Source organism: Xiphophorus couchianus, chromosome 10, assembly GCF_001444195.1.
Source record: "Xiphophorus couchianus chromosome 10, X_couchianus-1.0, whole genome shotgun sequence".
Taxonomy (NCBI): domain Eukaryota; kingdom Metazoa; phylum Chordata; class Actinopteri; order Cyprinodontiformes; family Poeciliidae; genus Xiphophorus; species Xiphophorus couchianus.
The window spans coordinates 5,945,189-5,962,334 of record NC_040237.1 but is presented as its reverse complement, the minus strand read 5'-3'; the positions used below and the strand labels follow the sequence as shown (position 1 = coordinate 5,962,334).

The 17,146-nt window shown below is 38.2% G+C and overlaps 1 protein-coding gene across 16 annotated transcripts in view; it reads left to right on the top strand.

Annotated features, from left to right (window-relative positions):
• nrxn1a (neurexin 1a) overlaps nucleotides 1–17,146 on the top strand; it is an 83,306-nt gene that overhangs the window by 51,224 nt on the left and 14,936 nt on the right. For 9 of the 16 annotated variants that reach the window (XM_028029206.1, XM_028029217.1, XM_028029210.1 and 6 more), the window contains 8 exons: nucleotides 3,143–3,265; nucleotides 5,190–5,571; nucleotides 7,425–7,615; nucleotides 9,151–9,324; nucleotides 11,189–11,308; nucleotides 12,002–12,183; nucleotides 15,029–15,200; nucleotides 16,091–16,180. In XM_028029206.1, the coding sequence (XP_027885007.1) occupies nucleotides 3,143–3,265; nucleotides 5,190–5,571; nucleotides 7,425–7,615; nucleotides 9,151–9,324; nucleotides 11,189–11,308; nucleotides 12,002–12,183; nucleotides 15,029–15,200; nucleotides 16,091–16,180 (1,434 nt within the window). The remainder of the gene's footprint in view (nucleotides 1–3,142; nucleotides 3,266–5,189; nucleotides 5,572–7,424; nucleotides 7,616–9,150; nucleotides 9,325–11,188; nucleotides 11,309–12,001; nucleotides 12,184–15,028; nucleotides 15,201–16,090; nucleotides 16,181–17,146) is intronic. The other 7 variants (XM_028029218.1, XM_028029215.1, XM_028029214.1 and 4 more) reach the window with 1 other exon arrangement.

The following is a 17,146-nucleotide window of genomic DNA, read 5'->3' as shown; positions in this document are numbered from 1 at the left end:
AGTAGGAGGGGTGATGAGGAAATTAAGAAGAAAGGAGAGGAAGCAGGTGGATGAGTGAACAACTTCTCCTCTCGCTTGTTGTTTTACCTTTAAACACACAACCTATTGTTGAGCGGTGTTTCCTTTTTATTGTCCACACGAGACGGTGCATTTTTCTGGCCGATGTTTCCGTTCGTCCCGCTGCGATCCGAGCCGAGTCCCCCGACGGAGTTTTAATTCCCTCACGTGGAGTTCCTGTCACGACCGCGGAGAAGGAGCGAGATGGAGTAAGGAGAGAGCGTTGGGTTGGGTGGGGGAGAGGCAAACACTCCATGACGGCAAAGAGGTGGTGAAATGGACGACTGCAGTTGCCATAGAAACTCTGCTAGCCACACAGCGCTGCCGTTCCGAATGTCTGCTGGCCAATTTTAGACCGGTCGTCTCAATGAAGATTTCAGTAGGCAGCCGCTTTTCTGGCACACTGTGCATACAATAAATTATGCATATCATATTCAAAGGGGGAAGAAGAAATTTATTTAACAACCAGGCGCCACTGAAACAGTCCACTCAGCAGTCAAATAAAAGCCTCGGCATTGCAGAGATTTGAGGCTTATCGTTCAGGAAAAAAAAGCCATTTGTTATTTAGAGCTAATGAAATATGAATTGCTTTTCTCCATTTTGTTTTCATTATTCCCCTCCTCTTATAATCCTCAGTGGTTTATTTTATTTGCTTTGATTTGTGTTTCCTCTGCAGCAAACAGCCGACAGACTGCAGACAGTCTATTAGTCTCAACTCATCATGCTCGATGCCCTTTTAACTCTTACCCAAAAATAGGTGCATGTTTGTCTGCTCCTAGGTTGAGACAGATCACTGCCTCGCTCTCACTTCAGTCTGCTCATTCTCAGCGTATTCAGTTACATGTGGAGACCCACATACACACACACATGCATCAACTCACACAAGCTCACACATATTCTCCTGCCTTACTCCGGTGCTAAGCAGTGATCCATGGTAACTGGATGAGATGCATTGCCCAGAGCACAGCTGAGTCTCCTCAGGGGAACCCTGTGTCCTCTCTTAATGCACAACGCGCTCTTTCAGCTCTGCAAACGCACACTCGGCCGTTTCACGCTGCCACTTCCATTCTGATCGACTTCTCATATTTGTTTAATTAAGTTTGCTTGTCAGCATTTCTCTCTACCTCCCTACCTGCGAGTTTGTGTTTGCCTGTGTGCCTCCGTGATTGATGTAGACATGCTTGACATTTTCTGCAGCAGAATCTGTTCGGGTCAGTTTACTTCTCGCCTCCTCTCTCCACCCCACCGTCATTACCTCCTATAGGTCACTGTAAGCAGATTCAGTCACACCTCACGAGCCCAAAGCTCTTCTGAGAAGGAAAGGGACGTCTGTGTGTGTGTGGGGGGGGAGTGTCGTGTTCAAGGTTGGAGGGGCAGCTGTAAAGTGTAGAGCAAGGGGACGCTGTCAGCCTGTCAAATGTGTGCAGTCAAGTATGTGAAGATATGAGGTTGTAGATGGACAGGGAGAGAGACATCATGCAAAGACATCACGGCTTCTTTCATTTTGCTGCACATCAGCACCTTGGAGAGCACTCTGTTGCTCATCCGTGAGTGTAGTGCCACCTTGAGGCCTGCCGAAGCAATGCGCACCTGGTGGAAAGCTAATTAAAATTGCATTTTCTTGTAAAAGTATTTGTACCTCTGGAGCGTTTTCATATTTTTCTACCTTTACAACTACAAACATCTATGTATTTTATCAGGATTTTTGTGATTGCTTAACACAAAGTAGTGGATAATTATTAAGCGGAAGAGAAACTGCATGCTTTTCAGAGTTCCCTTTACTATTATACCCCAAAATAAAATTCACCATACTCAAATGCCTTTAGAAGTCACGCTAATTGCAAATAAAGTCCATCTTTGTGTGATTTAATCTAAGAATAAATCCTGTCAGCTGTTCTGTGAAGGTTTCAGTGGTTTGTTAAAAAACATTTCAGAAAAAACAGCTTCATGAAGACCAGGAAACACAATAGACCAGTCAGGGATAAAGATGTTAAGATCTTAAGGCATTTGACATTTCACTGGTCACTGTTCAACCTTTCATCTACGAAATGTAAATAATATGACACAACTGCAAACTAACATGAAGGGGCAAACATCTGGAAGAAGGTGCTCTATTCGGATGAGACCAAAATTGAGTTTTTTGACCTATAGACAAAAGGCTTTGTTTAAAGGAAAGCGAAAACTGCTTATCACCGTAAACACACCATCCCCCGAGTGAAATATAGTGGTCACAGCATCATGCTGTGGAGAGACTTTTCTTCAGCAGAGACACGAAGGCAGCTGGGCTTCATGGGAAAATTAAGGAAGCTTAGTACAGACTCACAGCTTCCATCTTAGGCATGTATTAGAATAGCCCGAAGTTCAGATTTCATCTGATCTGTATCAAAAGTTGAGAATAGATGCTTTTAATCCACCCTCATTTTGCGTGAGATATTTTACCAACAAATGGACAAAATGTTCAGTCTCTATTTGTATAAAGCTAGTCGAAGAATACCAAAATAATACCCAATACTACAAAGTATTAACCTAGGGAGGTCGAATACAAATACAGTACAAAATAGATGCTTCTATTAGAAACTACTTTGTATTCATCCATCATAAAATCACATTAAACTGTCATTAGGTTTGTAGTGGTGAGAATGTGAAAGCGTTCAAGTCCCTGTAGAGTGTGTGAAGGGTTTGGGGGCAGTTAAAGCAGATATGAGTGTGTGGGGTGTGTGTGTTTGTGTGGGTTGTAGGTGGTCATGGCAAAGTCGTTTATCCACAGATGGATTGTCTTAGCATGGGCCTGTTGTGACTCACAGCCTCCATCTTAGGCACCCGAAGCATTCCCCTATGTGTCTCATCACCTGTCTCTCTGCTGTGTCTGTCTGTCTGAGATGGCACAGAGGTGTTTGTCTCCCCAGGATATGTATGATTCCTTTCCCCTCTGCTCCCAGCTTCCATTTCCTCGAACTTCTGTCCTCATTTTTCTTATTCAACCTGCCTGGCTTTCTGCTTTCTGGTTTTCTTCTCCTGTCTCTACAACTCTTTTTCTCTCCACCTCTTTGTGCATTTGGTTAATGGTGCTCTGGGCTATGTGTAGGTAAAGGCCCAGAGACAATCTTTGCTGGGTCGGGCCTCAATGATAATGAATGGCACACGGTGAGGGTAGTCCGACGCGGCAAGAGCCTCAAACTCACCGTGGACGACCTGCAGACTGTCGAAGGTAACCACTGCAGCCTTGTATTGTGGAAAGGGTTTTCTTAATATTTTACTTTCAAGGAGACAGATTGTTTTGCATTCTTTAAGGGTCTTAATATTACTTCTTGATTTCTGAAGGTCTTTCAGTTTTTTCTTTGGACAATGGCTGCTTCTTCATTAATTTCAGTTTCAGTCCAGTAAGTTGCCATTTTCAGATGAATACATGCTAGTTAATTCTGACTTTTGAATCATTCAGGCATAAAATCTGTCACAAAATGGTGGAAAATGGACGAGAATAGGACCAAAATTGAAGGATCTCAGAGGAACAAGATAACTGGAACCAAAAGTAGATAAAGACTAAATCAAAACTGAAGCCGCAAACATTTAACCAGTCCTCCCAACTACGAAATGCTGACATTCAAATAGAAATACGGACTTCGATGTGTGAAACACAGGCTGGGGAAACAGACAGCCTGACAAAAGTAGACCATATATACGCACAGTCAGGCTGAGGAGACACAGGTGCAAACAGTGAAGACAATAATAAGGAAGACAAGCAGTGAAAGTTCAACTTAGACTTTTCCAAATAAAGCAGGAAGCAAAGTTTCTCAAAAATAACACAATACAACTAAAGCTGCTGAGGTTAAAGCCGTGGTGAAATCTGGGAGCAAAAACAACAGCATGACAGAAATGTATCTGGAGTTACTGTATGTCTACATTTAGAATCTCAAAATCTAGTCCTGGAAGGCCTATATTCTGCAACTTTTGGATGTGTTTCTGCTTTAACACTGCTGATATAAATAATTAGGTTATTAACAGGACGTTCATGATCACATGCTGAGGAGGTAAAGACCAAAAATGCATCCAAAAATTGCAGGACACCTGCCCCTCGAGGACTTAAATTGTAATTTTTGGCAGTTTCAGATCATCACTTTTAGAAAAGCTTAGCTAAATATAAGCTTGACATAATATTGTATTTAAGTACTAGTGAGGTAAATCCCAAATATTTCTTGATCAACTAATCTTGGAGATACTTTTTTAAAGACAAATTTCACAGACTTCCATATGGTGTGAATAAGCAGAGGCCAGTTTTGTAATATAACATACTGAGATTTTAAGAAGTTACATTTCAAAACCACTAAAGCACACTGAAAAAGAGGCAGTATTTATCTTGATAAACACTTATTTCTTTAATTAACATATAAACACAATAAAGAGGTGTTAATGCAGCAAAATAATCCTTATTTGAGCTGCTATTTTTGTTTAAAATAAAAAATACAGAAAAATCAGCCAGAGTCCAAAGAAGAACCTTTAAAGATCTTCAAAATGTACAACGTATTGCTTATCTCTTTAAAGATAAGCAATACGTTGTATTGGGGGTGTCCAAAGTGTGGCCCACAGGCCATTCGTGGCTCTTGAAATTATTTTGATTGGTCCCCAACCACAAGTTAAGAGTGATAAAAATTTGGCCAACAAAATAGAAAATAACTAATGATCCCAAAATCTGCAAATAGTCTGTTTATCTTTTAGTAAGCCCACAGTCTAAACAAAGTTTTTTTTATGTTATGCATCTTTAAGGATTTATAGATTTCATAAACATTTTGTTTATTATCACACAGGTAAAACAAAATCACAAATTAATTTTTGCATTTTTAATTTAATGAATTTTGTGGCCCAAGAGAAGCTTAAATTTGCCAGTTTTGGTCCCAGGGGCAAAACATTTGGACATCACTGCTTTAAAGGATTTCAGGAAGGTTTAATTTTTTTTGAACAAAATATAAAAATATAAATTTCATAGTATAGTGATTGGTTGCAAGTATTGGTTCATGGGGAACATATTTAACTGTTAATGAAACACTAAGTACAGTATCTGTTGTGTTGGAAAAAGTATTTGCTTTAGTGTAAATCCCAAGCCCTCACCTCTGAAGTTTACCCCCCACCGCCACCAGGTCAAATGGCGGGTGACCACACCCAGCTCGAGTTCCACAACGTGGAGACGGGCATCGTGACGGAGAAGCGCTTCATGCCCATCGTGCCCTCAAACTTCATCGGCCACCTGCAGGGCCTGACGCTGAACGGCATGCCCTACATCGACCTGTGCAAGAACGGCGACATTGACTACTGTGAGCTCAACGCCGTCATCGGCTACAAGAGCATCGTGGCTGACCCCATCACCTTCCGCTCCCGCTCCAGCTTCGTCACGCTGCCCACGCTGCAGGCCTACTACTCCATGCACCTCTTCATGCAGTTCAAGACAACGTCCCCAGATGGCCTTATTCTCTTCAACAGGGGAGACGGCAATGACTTCATAGTCATTGAGTTGGTTAAAGGGTGAGCTGAATAATAAAACTGTGGGTGATAATATGGAGGATCCTCTTTTACTGTGATGTATTAACCTATACAACATGGATTTGAAACTAAATATTTATATAAACTGAATAAAAACACCACATCATCTTCTTTTCTCACTTTTTAACATTATATCAGGTGATTTATTTTCCTGGTTTGCATCAATTAGGATGTAAGCATTTGGATTACATACATGTCCTTAATGTTATGGAAGGGATTTTAAACTTGGGTCAAACGTTTTACATTTCCTTCCACAAGTCTCCCACAATAGTTTGCTGGAGTTCTGGCCCATTCCTCCTGACAGAACCGGTCATGTTTGTCCACACAGCTTTCCATCACTCCCTTTACATTTTCTATAGAACTAAGATCAGGGCTGCATGAAGGCTGCTTTAAAACATTAACTTTATTGTCCTTAAGCCAATTCATCTAGTTATAGAAGCCATTTGTGCTCATGTCTCAACATTCTGGTTGATGTTTTCAAATATTGCCTCAATATTTTTGACATAAAAATATTGTGAAGTGCACCAGTCCATCTTGCTGCAAAACACTCCCAAATGTTTATCCTGTACTTCACAGCTGGGAGGGTGTTCTCAGACTTGCAAACTTCTCTCTTTCCCTCCAAATGTAAAAATGGTCCTTATGGCCAAACAGTCCAGCTTTAATCTGGCTTTTTTGTGTTTCTTTTGGAGTAATGGCTCCCTCCTTGCTTAGTGGCCTTTCAGCCCATGAAAGTAGAGGATATGGCACACTGTGAAAAAATCACACTGTCTTTCCAGCTTCAGCAGCAACTCCACAAGGTCTTTGGCTTTTATTCTGGGATGGATTTGCACATTTCAGACCAAAACATGTTCTTCTCTGGCACACAGAACCCATCTCCTTCCTCAGCGGTGTGATAGTTGGACATTCCCAACATGTCTATACTTGCGTATAAATATTTCATATTTATTCTCATGCTGCTTTTAATGATTTCTTTCTCCCTGAGTTGCATTTCAGCCTTTCTGTGAATATAATTCTCTTACTGGCTTCCACCATCGTCTTTACAAAGTCTTACTTTTCTTCAAATGTTTAAAACCGCCATTTTGCGCTAAAACCCACTTATCTCTGGGACACAGGAGCAATCTCCATATCGCTCCGTTGGGCGATATGGTGGCTGGACATTTCCGTTATGTTCATACTTGCATTTAGGCGTTTGAACAGATGAAAATGGCAATAGTACCTAAGGCTGAACCAGACTTGTGTTTAAAAGTAAAACACAAGTTTACTTTCTTTATTGTGCTTGATGTGTTACATGAAATTACATCCAAATGTGTGTCTCAACTACTGTGAATACATTAGCTTACCAAGCCTCATTATCTGCTGGTTTAAAAGCCAAGTCTATGTAAATTCTGACTGTTTAAAAGTAAAAAAATATTTAAAGACATTCTCTGTCAATATTGTGGCATCTAGAAAATCTAAATAATTTGGTCATCCTAACTGAGCTAAAACAGGAAAGTTTGGCTTGAGAAACAAGTGGTTGTGTCTTTTTATAAAGACTATGAAAATCTCTGGTTTCTATTGTAAATGAAAACATTTTTTTTCAATTTAAAGCAAGTTTGCCCTTGATAAAGAGAAAATAAGCTGACAGTGAGGTTAAAATGGCCTGTTAAATGTCCAATATAAAAAATGCACCAACCCAGCACCTCTTTTTTAAGTCTTGTAATTAAGCTTGTACAAGACAGTTAATAATGCCCCGAAGTGTGTGACCCTGTGTTGTTCTTCATCACGAAAGTGATTAATTTGCTTTCTCTCTCCTCCACACTCTGCTTAACCCCTTCCTTTCTCCATTTGTTCCCCAGCTACCTTCATTACATCTCTGACCTGGGAAACGGAGCGCACTTGATCAAGGGCAACTCCAACAGTCCGCTTAATGACAACCACTGGCACAATGTGCACATTTCCCGGGACACGAACAATCTGCACACAGTCAAGATTGACACCAAAGTTACCACTCAGACCACAATGGGAGCCAAGAACCTTGACCTAAAAGGTACGAAAAAGAAAAAATAGAATATCAGGGTTGAGGTTGATGGAGCTTGTTACCTTGAATTATTAGCCTGATATTTCATAGAAGACTGTTTTGGCATTTAGTGATTAAACACTCATTAGTCCTAGAATGATTGGAAGGTTAAAGGAGAAATTTGGGCTTTGAGGAATAGACAGAATAAGAGATTGCCTACCACTCTTAAGTCAGCTAATTAACATCTTGCCTCTCTTTAATTAGTGCAAAAACAAAGACTGAAGCCAATTTAGTTATTTCTTTTACAAAGTTAAGTGGCAGACTATTCCCAACCAATCAGCTAAGAGAGTTTTTCTTCTTGCCTTTGGATAGAGTTAAGCTTCCTCTATCTGTTATATTCCAGTCTTCGTGCTAAACTAAGTTAAGTGTCTCCAGGCACAAGCTGCGTATTATCATAAAGACATGAGAGCAGTATCTTTTTTTTCTGAGTTGCATTCATTAAAAAAGCAATTAACCATACTTCCTGCTGGAACATTTTTGGGGTAAAAGCATGTATAATCGATTAATTGTTTTTAAATTATTAAATCAAACTGACAGCTATTCACTGTCAATTTATGGTTCCTGCCACATGACTGCTAACTGCAACATGGACTGGTGTGAGATTCTGAGAGGATGATAACCTTAACAAATACCAAGATTTAATTGCGGTTAAAATGTTTATATTATTTTAGAAAAGTTAATAATATGGTTTAATTATTGTTATTTTAAGAACAGTAGATCTACTGTTCTTATTCTGCTAAAATATCAAAATTATATTAGCTTCAAACCACTGTCAGCTACTGGTATTTGGATGATCACATTTTAAAGCTCAATCAAATGTCAGGTATTAAGGAAGGATTAGTAATAAATCTTCCCAAAAACCATGTTTATTATTGAGGATCTAATCATTGGCTTAACAATTATTCCAAAAATTTATTAGATTGTAAACTAAGTGTGATTTTTCAGCATATTTATTTTGTTTCTTTGCATATTTAGTCTCATTTGATTTCACCCAGCTCAGCTGAATTTGAGCTGGGTGAAGTCCCTATGCCATTTGAGCAATTCTGGATAAAACATATTTACAAACAAAGGGTTTTTTTTACTTTTAAACACAAAATTAATATTTTTTAGGGTTTTGGTTTAAGTACTGCTCTGAATAAATTGTACTTTCATTAATTGGCTTTTGTTGAGTCTATATTCTCCAGTTATCGATTAATGAATTGCTAAATTATTTGCTGGCGATTATTTCAAAAACCGATTCATCACGATTAATAATATTACCGGTAATCGTTTCAGCCCTAGTGACAGTAACTTGTATATTTTAAACCTGAATCAGAATAAATGGGCAAGATTTGTGCAGATAGTGCATCATAAGTGATTCAAACATTTTCGTTGCCTTGCCCATGCATTTTGTTTCTGTTGCAATCTAAAGACTTTGGGTTGAGGAATCTTTTCATAATTTTTTCATAGATTAATTAATAATAGATCAAGTAGCTTATGCTGCATCCTTTCATGCTTCACCACAGGTGATCTGTACATTGGTGGTGTTACTAAAGAGATGTACCGTGAGCTGCCGAAGTTGGTTCACTCCCGGGAGGGATTTCAAGGTTGCCTGGCAACACTAGATCTAAATGGCCGCCTTCCGGACCTCCTTGCTGATGCCTTGACGACCGTGGGGCAAGTGGAGAGAGGTTGTGAAGGTGAGGCGCCATGCCATCAGTTGTGTTGCAGCCCCCCATGTCCCTTCCTCTTTTGCTTTCAGTTTTCATTTAACTCACTGCTGTTACGATAACCCACTAACACAGCTTTCGTTCCACTAGCTGTAATTTTTACTCTCTGTCTCCTTAGCCGGTCTTTCGTTTTGTTTTGTTTTTTTCTGCATTCAGTTTTCTCTCTCACCTCCACTCTTAGAGCAGTTCACAGGCATCTGTGTGCATTGACTAACCATCTAACTTGCTTGTTTGCTTTTTTGTTTGGCCGACAAAAGTTACATTGATGAAAGCTGACCTGCAAGGTATATCGCTTTGTGTGAGCATGTGGGACGTGTGAGTGTGAGCGACTGAGTATGCCTAAAACTACCCAGTGATGTTTAGTGTTTGTGTGGATCACAGCGATCCAGAGTCAAAGGTCAGAGTTGATTTTTCCTCTCCTAACTGTTAGAGACATTACATCCGCTTGACTTGAGTTCCCCACTATTCCAGTTTTCTGGCTTATTAACTGCATGCTTTGTGCCCTTTTCCTAAAGACTCGTAGCTACAATTCAATACTCCACTGATGAATCATTTCACAGCCTTTCCTCCATGCCTCATGTTAGAACTTCAACGAGGGAATTAAGTTTCAAGGTTTGATGTTTTCTTCCTCATGAGGCACAGAGAGGAAACTGACAGAATGATGAAGACTGAGTATTGGGATCTATGCCTTTATAGCTAAACTCCTTCTCCAGCCTCTGACCCAAACATCAAGTCTCACTACATGCATGTCCTCCTCATTTCACTCTTTTCACATGGTAACAATCCAGTTTAGGTTCAGTTCTCTTTATATTGTATTATAGCATCCTTCTACTAGTGAGTCTATCCACAAAATCCTTGTAGGCATTTACAGTGCTGGCCACGTTTATTGATACCCCTGCTAAAAATGTGCAGAAAAAAACTTTACATAAATTAAATTTTATTGCAGTAACTTAATATTACACTGAAAAAATTAGGGAAAAAATCAACCATTACTGTGATTATGTTTTTATTTATTTATTACAGGTGGCACACTTATTGGTAATCCTACTGGTCATACTGTGTACATTTTTACTTAGAACATCTTGGTATTTCAACAAGTCCATGATGCTGTTCAGTGAAGTAAAGTTTCTTCAAAGATCCTTCACATAAACTAACAGTTATGAGATATGAGTAAGTTTCCCTTGTTTCAAGCCCATCTGGAGAGTTTATTGGGTCCAGTTTATGTCCCAGGTGGAGTTCCCTGGGTTCCACATTTCTAATTGTAGAACCGCTTTATCTTGGGATTGATCCCAATACTAATATCCCTTGGCATCTGATTCAGATGTTGCATGGAATGTTAGTAAACCCTGTGTTTTTTTACTTGGTTTTTTTAGTCTTTTTTATACAGACTTATTGTGGTTTTTCTTTGATTTTGCTGCATTTCATTACCATTTTGTCTGTAAAACTTTTTAGTCAACTTTGGTTATTGCTATATAAATATTCATATTGAAATTAAACATTTCTCAAATTAAAGGTTGCATTTTTTTCTTAAATTTTCAGTTTGATAGTATTCAGGTGCAATAAAAAATCAATTTATTGTACGGCATTTTACACATTTTTCCCAGGGTACAGATAAATATGGCCAGCACTGTATATGATTAATTATGCCATTACAGCACAACAGTTTACAACTTTCAGTCTGCAAAGTTTTTCAATTAAATGTGGCCCAAAAATAACAACACTACTATGAACAACCCTGTCATTAACAACAATGGGCTGCAGTATAAACCACAACAAAGTGTTCTTATGATTCTTTTCAACCAATTTTTTGCAACCGCCATGTCTGTCACTGCAGGTCCCAGCACAACATGTCAAGAAGACTCCTGCTCAAATCAAGGAGTCTGTTTGCAGCAGTGGGAGGGCTTCACCTGTGACTGCAGCATGACATCATACGCCGGGCCGCTCTGCAATGATGGTGATTATTCTCCTACATTCTGTCCTACAAATAAATCATGCAGCCTGTTAAGGCTGTAAAATCTATTTTTTCTTAAATATCTGCTTTATCTTGCAGATAAAATGTAAGATTTTCATTTAATATTTAGGTATTTGATGTTTCTCTGCCTTTTTTAAAGGGATCCTTTTGCAAACTTAGCCAGATAAATGTTCACCTACTTTTTATGAACTGTATAATGGAGTTTTGGTATGCATTAATCAGAGCCACCACAGGAGGGCGCTGTCAACTACTTCTAAAATGAAATAAAAGCTCCAACCTTTTAAGTTGAATTCCTAAAAGTGCTGTGTTTCAAACAACAAAATCGCTGCATTAAATTCTTTAAACAGCAGATTTTTCTTTGTTCCCTCATTTATAAGTGACATACACAATAGTTTTGTTGCTGCCCTCTGAGTCAAACAAATGCATGAGTTGGTATTTGCATGAGTCATCCCAGCCTCCTGCAGTAATGATGAATAATTTGGGAAACACAGATTTTAGATCTTATTCAAGCCTGTAGGAGGAACAGTTAAACTGTGACATTTAAAGCTTCTATTACATTTCTAATTTACCAAATGCTCCTTATTTGTGAAACATTTAGTACCATATGAGCGATGGTACCATCCGCTATGAGGACTGTGATTTATAATCATGTTGGTTTTTCTCTGTGCTGTCCAGCTGGGACCACCTATATCTTTGGCCGGGACGGCGGCGTGGTGATTTACACGTGGCCGCCTAATGAGCGTCCCAGCACCAGGGCGGACCGGCTGGCTCTTGGCTTCAGCACCCAGCAGAAACACGCCGTTCTGCTCCGAGTGGACAGTGCATCTGGCCTTGGAGACTACCTTCAGCTGCAGATAGTAAGACTATGCAGTCACTTTTAAGCAATAGCAGCATTTAGGCCTATGCAGGTATTTTTTCTACATGCAAAGAAAAAAAATTAAGTTTTATTTAATTAATTCAATTCAAGAAGTGGAGCTTGTTTATTTATATAGCGCTGATTCACAACAGGCCATCTCAATATATATATATATATATATATATAGTCAAAACAAGTCAAAACAATCATATAAACTTAATTTAAAGTCAAATCCATCCATTCCAAATTTGATCCTATTTATAAAACAGTGCTGCGTTTATTTTGCCAATAGGTAAATATCTTATTGCTAAGGATACCGAGACGATTGCATCAAGTCTCCAATTTTGCTGCATTCCTCCTCCTGAAGCATATAGCAACAGTGTATGGTTGATTGCATTGACTCGTTAACTTTGCATTAATCCTTCATAGGATAGATGGAGCCTGCATGTAGCAAAATAGGAAAGGAGAACTGAAGGTTTGACAAGACTGCACTACAGCTGCAACTAATGATTATTTTAGTAATCGATTATTCTATCAATGATTCTGAGAAATAAGCAATTGTATTTTTTTAAATAGTCACATTCTGCAGATTTTTCATTTAACCACTTAAGCTTTTTATATATTAGAAATGCATTAAAAAATTTTAATAAAATATTTCATTTCATTTTTTAAAATAAGAAAATATACACTTTATTACCTAAAATGCATTGGATGTTTGATCGTTTTATGTAAAGGATGCAGCTAAAAAAAATAATTACCAACAAAATGTGGAAAGTTCAGGTTTTTATCCTTGATTTGACACAAATACAACATAGGGCTAATCTGTTGACTTTTTTTGTTGTTTTTTGGAATAATTGATTAATAATTAGATATAGAAAGGTGCTTAAGAGGGGATTTCATTTTACACAATCTGAACCTCCTTTGTGAGGTGTTCTGTAAAGAATACATTTACAGACAAAGATTGTTTTTTTTGTTTTTTTTTTTAGTCTTAAAAAATTATTTGACTAAAACGATTAATCTGATTTATTGTTTCAGCCCTAGACAGCACAGACACACAAAAAAAACTCAGCATCAAATGTCCAGAAGGACCTACTATGTTAAAGGAACTGTATAAGGTTAATGGAAGCAGCAGATCCTTGAATTACTTCATTTAGAAAAGAAGCAAAGCTAAATAAACATATAGGACTTTTAAGCCAGTTGTAAACAGTAGTACATACAGTCAGATATAGCATCTTCAGTAGCTTCATCTAGACGAGACAACGTGATATTAGACTTTCTTTACATTTCTCTCAAGGTTGAGGTTATTCCTGTTGCTTACGCAACTTTTGATGCTCCAATTATTTTCTTTCACTCAGCTTTCCATTAAGCAGCACTGTGAATAGTAAGCTGTTAAAGGTAATCTTTTTTTAAGATTTTCAATAGTGATTATAGATCTAAATAAGGTTGGAGTTTCACTTCTTGAACTGAATTACAATTCTAACTCAGAGAGTTGAACCTATAACACACACAGCAGATCTATCATCACTGAAAATTGGTAAAACTTGTCATTATAAAATAAATCTACCAAAATTATCTCAATCTGCTTTGCGTGCAGCTGCCCCACGTTTTTGATGTAAATGGTTCATTAATTGCATTAATTCTTTCAGATGTAATCTTAATGCTTTATGGTTTATCCTACTTATTTGCTAATGAGGGGGGAAACATAAACAAACAGAGCAGCTGCGGCTGTTCAGCCATGTTTCTGCATTTGAGTTATCTGACAGCCTTATTAATCAACCATGTTTCAGAGTCTTCACAAATCTGTATGTTAGCTGTAATAATGAGCGGACTGGCATTATGGGCAATTACTGGAAATGTTATGCAAAAATGTGCAAAGCTAATCCTAGCTATTCCCTCTTTCTAAGAATCATCAAACAGTAATATGAAATTATAAATAATATTTATTGCAATAGAAATCTGGTGAAAAAGGCTAATACTAATGCGTTTTCCATGCTTTTAGATTATTTTCTGTTTCTTTAAAAACAATTAGGTTAATAAAAAATTCACCGTGGATGGAAAACTCCAGAGTGTTTTAAAGAACCTCAAGTTGTATTTAAGTTTTGAATTTTGAAGATTATCATATTATTGAGTTTCACCTATTTTAATAAAATATTTGGAGGTTAATTATGTCCCTTTTAGCTGCTGGATAAACAGTGAGGCTTGAATTTATAAACTAGGCCTGTAAGAAACACTGGATTCATTACAATAATAATACAACACAAGTTTTGATTTTGTAGACTTATGATCTAATTATAAACATTAGTACCTGGTACTTAACCACGGAGGTATATATATTTATGAACACTGAAGTGTCTTTCTGGTCTTGTTGAACTCAAAGTACTGTAACATCACAGGGCACATTCACCAGTGCAGAGTTTAGTGTTTTACCCAGAGAAAAGTCAAGATCAAACCACTCTGTTTTCTGTTACAGAGGTACCAACAGTGGAATATGATTTTAGGGTCTTCAAGGTCTGGATAGGATTGGAAAAGGCATTGTCCAAACATCCTAAGTTTCCCATTCCTCCATCCATCTGGTTGCATCATCCATTTGGTTTCGCCTGCTCTTCCATCCATTCATATCTGCCTGTCCTTCCTTCCATTCATCCATTTATTTGTCCATCATAGCTCAATTTGTCCTTCCTTCCTTCATAAGCTCTGTTTATACTTAAAAGGACAGAGAATCCATGCCTTCTATTAATGAAAGAAGCATTTTCTCAAAGTATTCTACACTAAAATCGTTCTTAAATTTCTCCTCTTAGAGAGAGTCTTTAACTAATAGACATCATCAATACTCCTCTCCTCCTCAGGACAAGGGCAACATTAGGGTGGTGTTCAATGTCGGCACAGATGACATCAATATTGAGGAGAGCTCCAAGTTCGTCAATGACGGGAAGTACCACGTAGTCCGGTTCACCAGAAGCGGTGGCAACGCGACGCTGCAGCTGGACGACCTGCCGGTCATAGAGCGGTACCCCTCAGGTAGGCCCTGCCCCACCTGTACAACCCAGTCCCGACTCCGCCTGTCCTGAGGCAGACCCAACCACACCTCAGTCCAAATCAAGCCATCTTTTCCTGACTGAAGAATGATAAACTTTTGTTTCTTTCTATTTATTTCCACAAACTAAGATTGAGGAAATTTGTTTTACTGTTATTGTGTTTGAAATGAAATATGTTTGATCTGACATGAAATATGACTTTTTAAACCATAAAATGAGATCAGCCATTACAGTAGCTTGTATACTCGTCAGTTGTGTTATTTTAGGCCTGTTAAATAGAGTTAAAGGTAATTTATGTAAATAGTAAATTCAGCTGTTAGTGTTTTATCTCACCATAAAAGAAAATAATAACAGTTGGTGCATTTTTGGATAAATAATAATTTTAAAACTTGGCATATTTTGAGATAAATGTTTAACTAGAGAGAAAAAATAAGGTAAAAGAAAAAGTGTATTTTGTTGAATATATCTGTTTGTTTTTACATTTAAAAGTGGTAGTCGTAGGTAACATAATGAGGCTTCAGATAGGTAAAATGATAAAAGATAGTTGTTGTGAGGTGTGTGTGTATGTAATCTAAACTCAGTCAGTATGTGACAGCTGTAACATTATTTCCCTGTGCTCTTGCAGATGTTAACCCCTGAAATGTTTTTTTTAAATTAAACCCAATGAACAGAGAGTAAGAGTCCGCTCACTGGAAACGTAATGAGTGCATCTTCTCTTCTGTTAGGAAAAAAAATAACAAAACATAAACACAGTGACATGCCGACAATGAGCAGACCATTACTTTCTTTTCATTGCTGTTCTTTGTGTATCCAGCTCCTGTACCACGTATGGATGTGCGTAATTACTACTGTGTTTTCATCTCTAAATTAAAGGCAACAATGATAACGAGCGCCTGGCCATCGCCAGACAGCGAATCCCCTATCGGCTCGGTCGAGTAGTTGACGATTGGCTACTCGACAAAGGTAAAAACCCTGATTAAAATTCCTTAAAACTTTGAGCTTAAAAATACGACATGAAGGCAGATGATTATACTATATTGTGCACCATCAACTAACATCTAAAAATCTAAATCCATAACTAAGTAATTAAAAGTTGGGCAGGCTGTAGTGTGTAATACTGTGTAAACTCTAGTGCCTGTGAACGTATCTTGTTAGTGTGTATCTGATAATATCAGGTTAAAGGGACGATGGAGAGATTTAAATGTGAATAAATCGGAAAATAGAAAAAGAAGTACTGATAAAAGATGCTTTATTAAGACTGGTAAATAATTTTACTATCAAATTGTAAACAATAAAGCATTTATTAAAGATTTAATGTATTGAAAAAAAATTGTAATCAAGTTAAAGTACATGCAAATTATTGTTTAAGAATTATGTAAATTTGAAATGACTAAAAGAGCAATGCTTTTTGAAAAATATGTAAAAGTTTTCCACCTAAACTTCAGCAAAGCTACTTAAATTAGCCTCTAGTCCCTTTAACAGTGAGCAGTGCTAGAGCTTATAACCTGTGCATGCTTTATAGGGCTGTGACAACCGTTCTCTAGATCTCTGTCTCTCTGTCTGCCTGTCTGTTGCTCCTTCAGATACGATGTTGTGCTGCACAGCCATCACCACATCAACCATCTCTCAGCCCTGTCTTCTCGGGGCCTTCTGATTCCTCTTCTTCTCCTCCTTTTTTTTGCTCTCCTTCATCTGCTCTGCTCAGACTCCTCGGTCTCTTTCCCTCCTTTTCTCTGTTTTCTGTCATCACTCTTATCTCTCAGTCTCCTCCACGGTTCTCCACGGCTTCGATTTGCTCTGCCATGCTTAATCTATCCCATCCTCTCGCCATGCCTCGGGGGGGGGGAGGATTGTGTAACACTCAAACAATGTTGTATGTCTGTGTGCGTGTGTGTGCGTATGCACGTATGTGACCACTGGCGTGTGTGT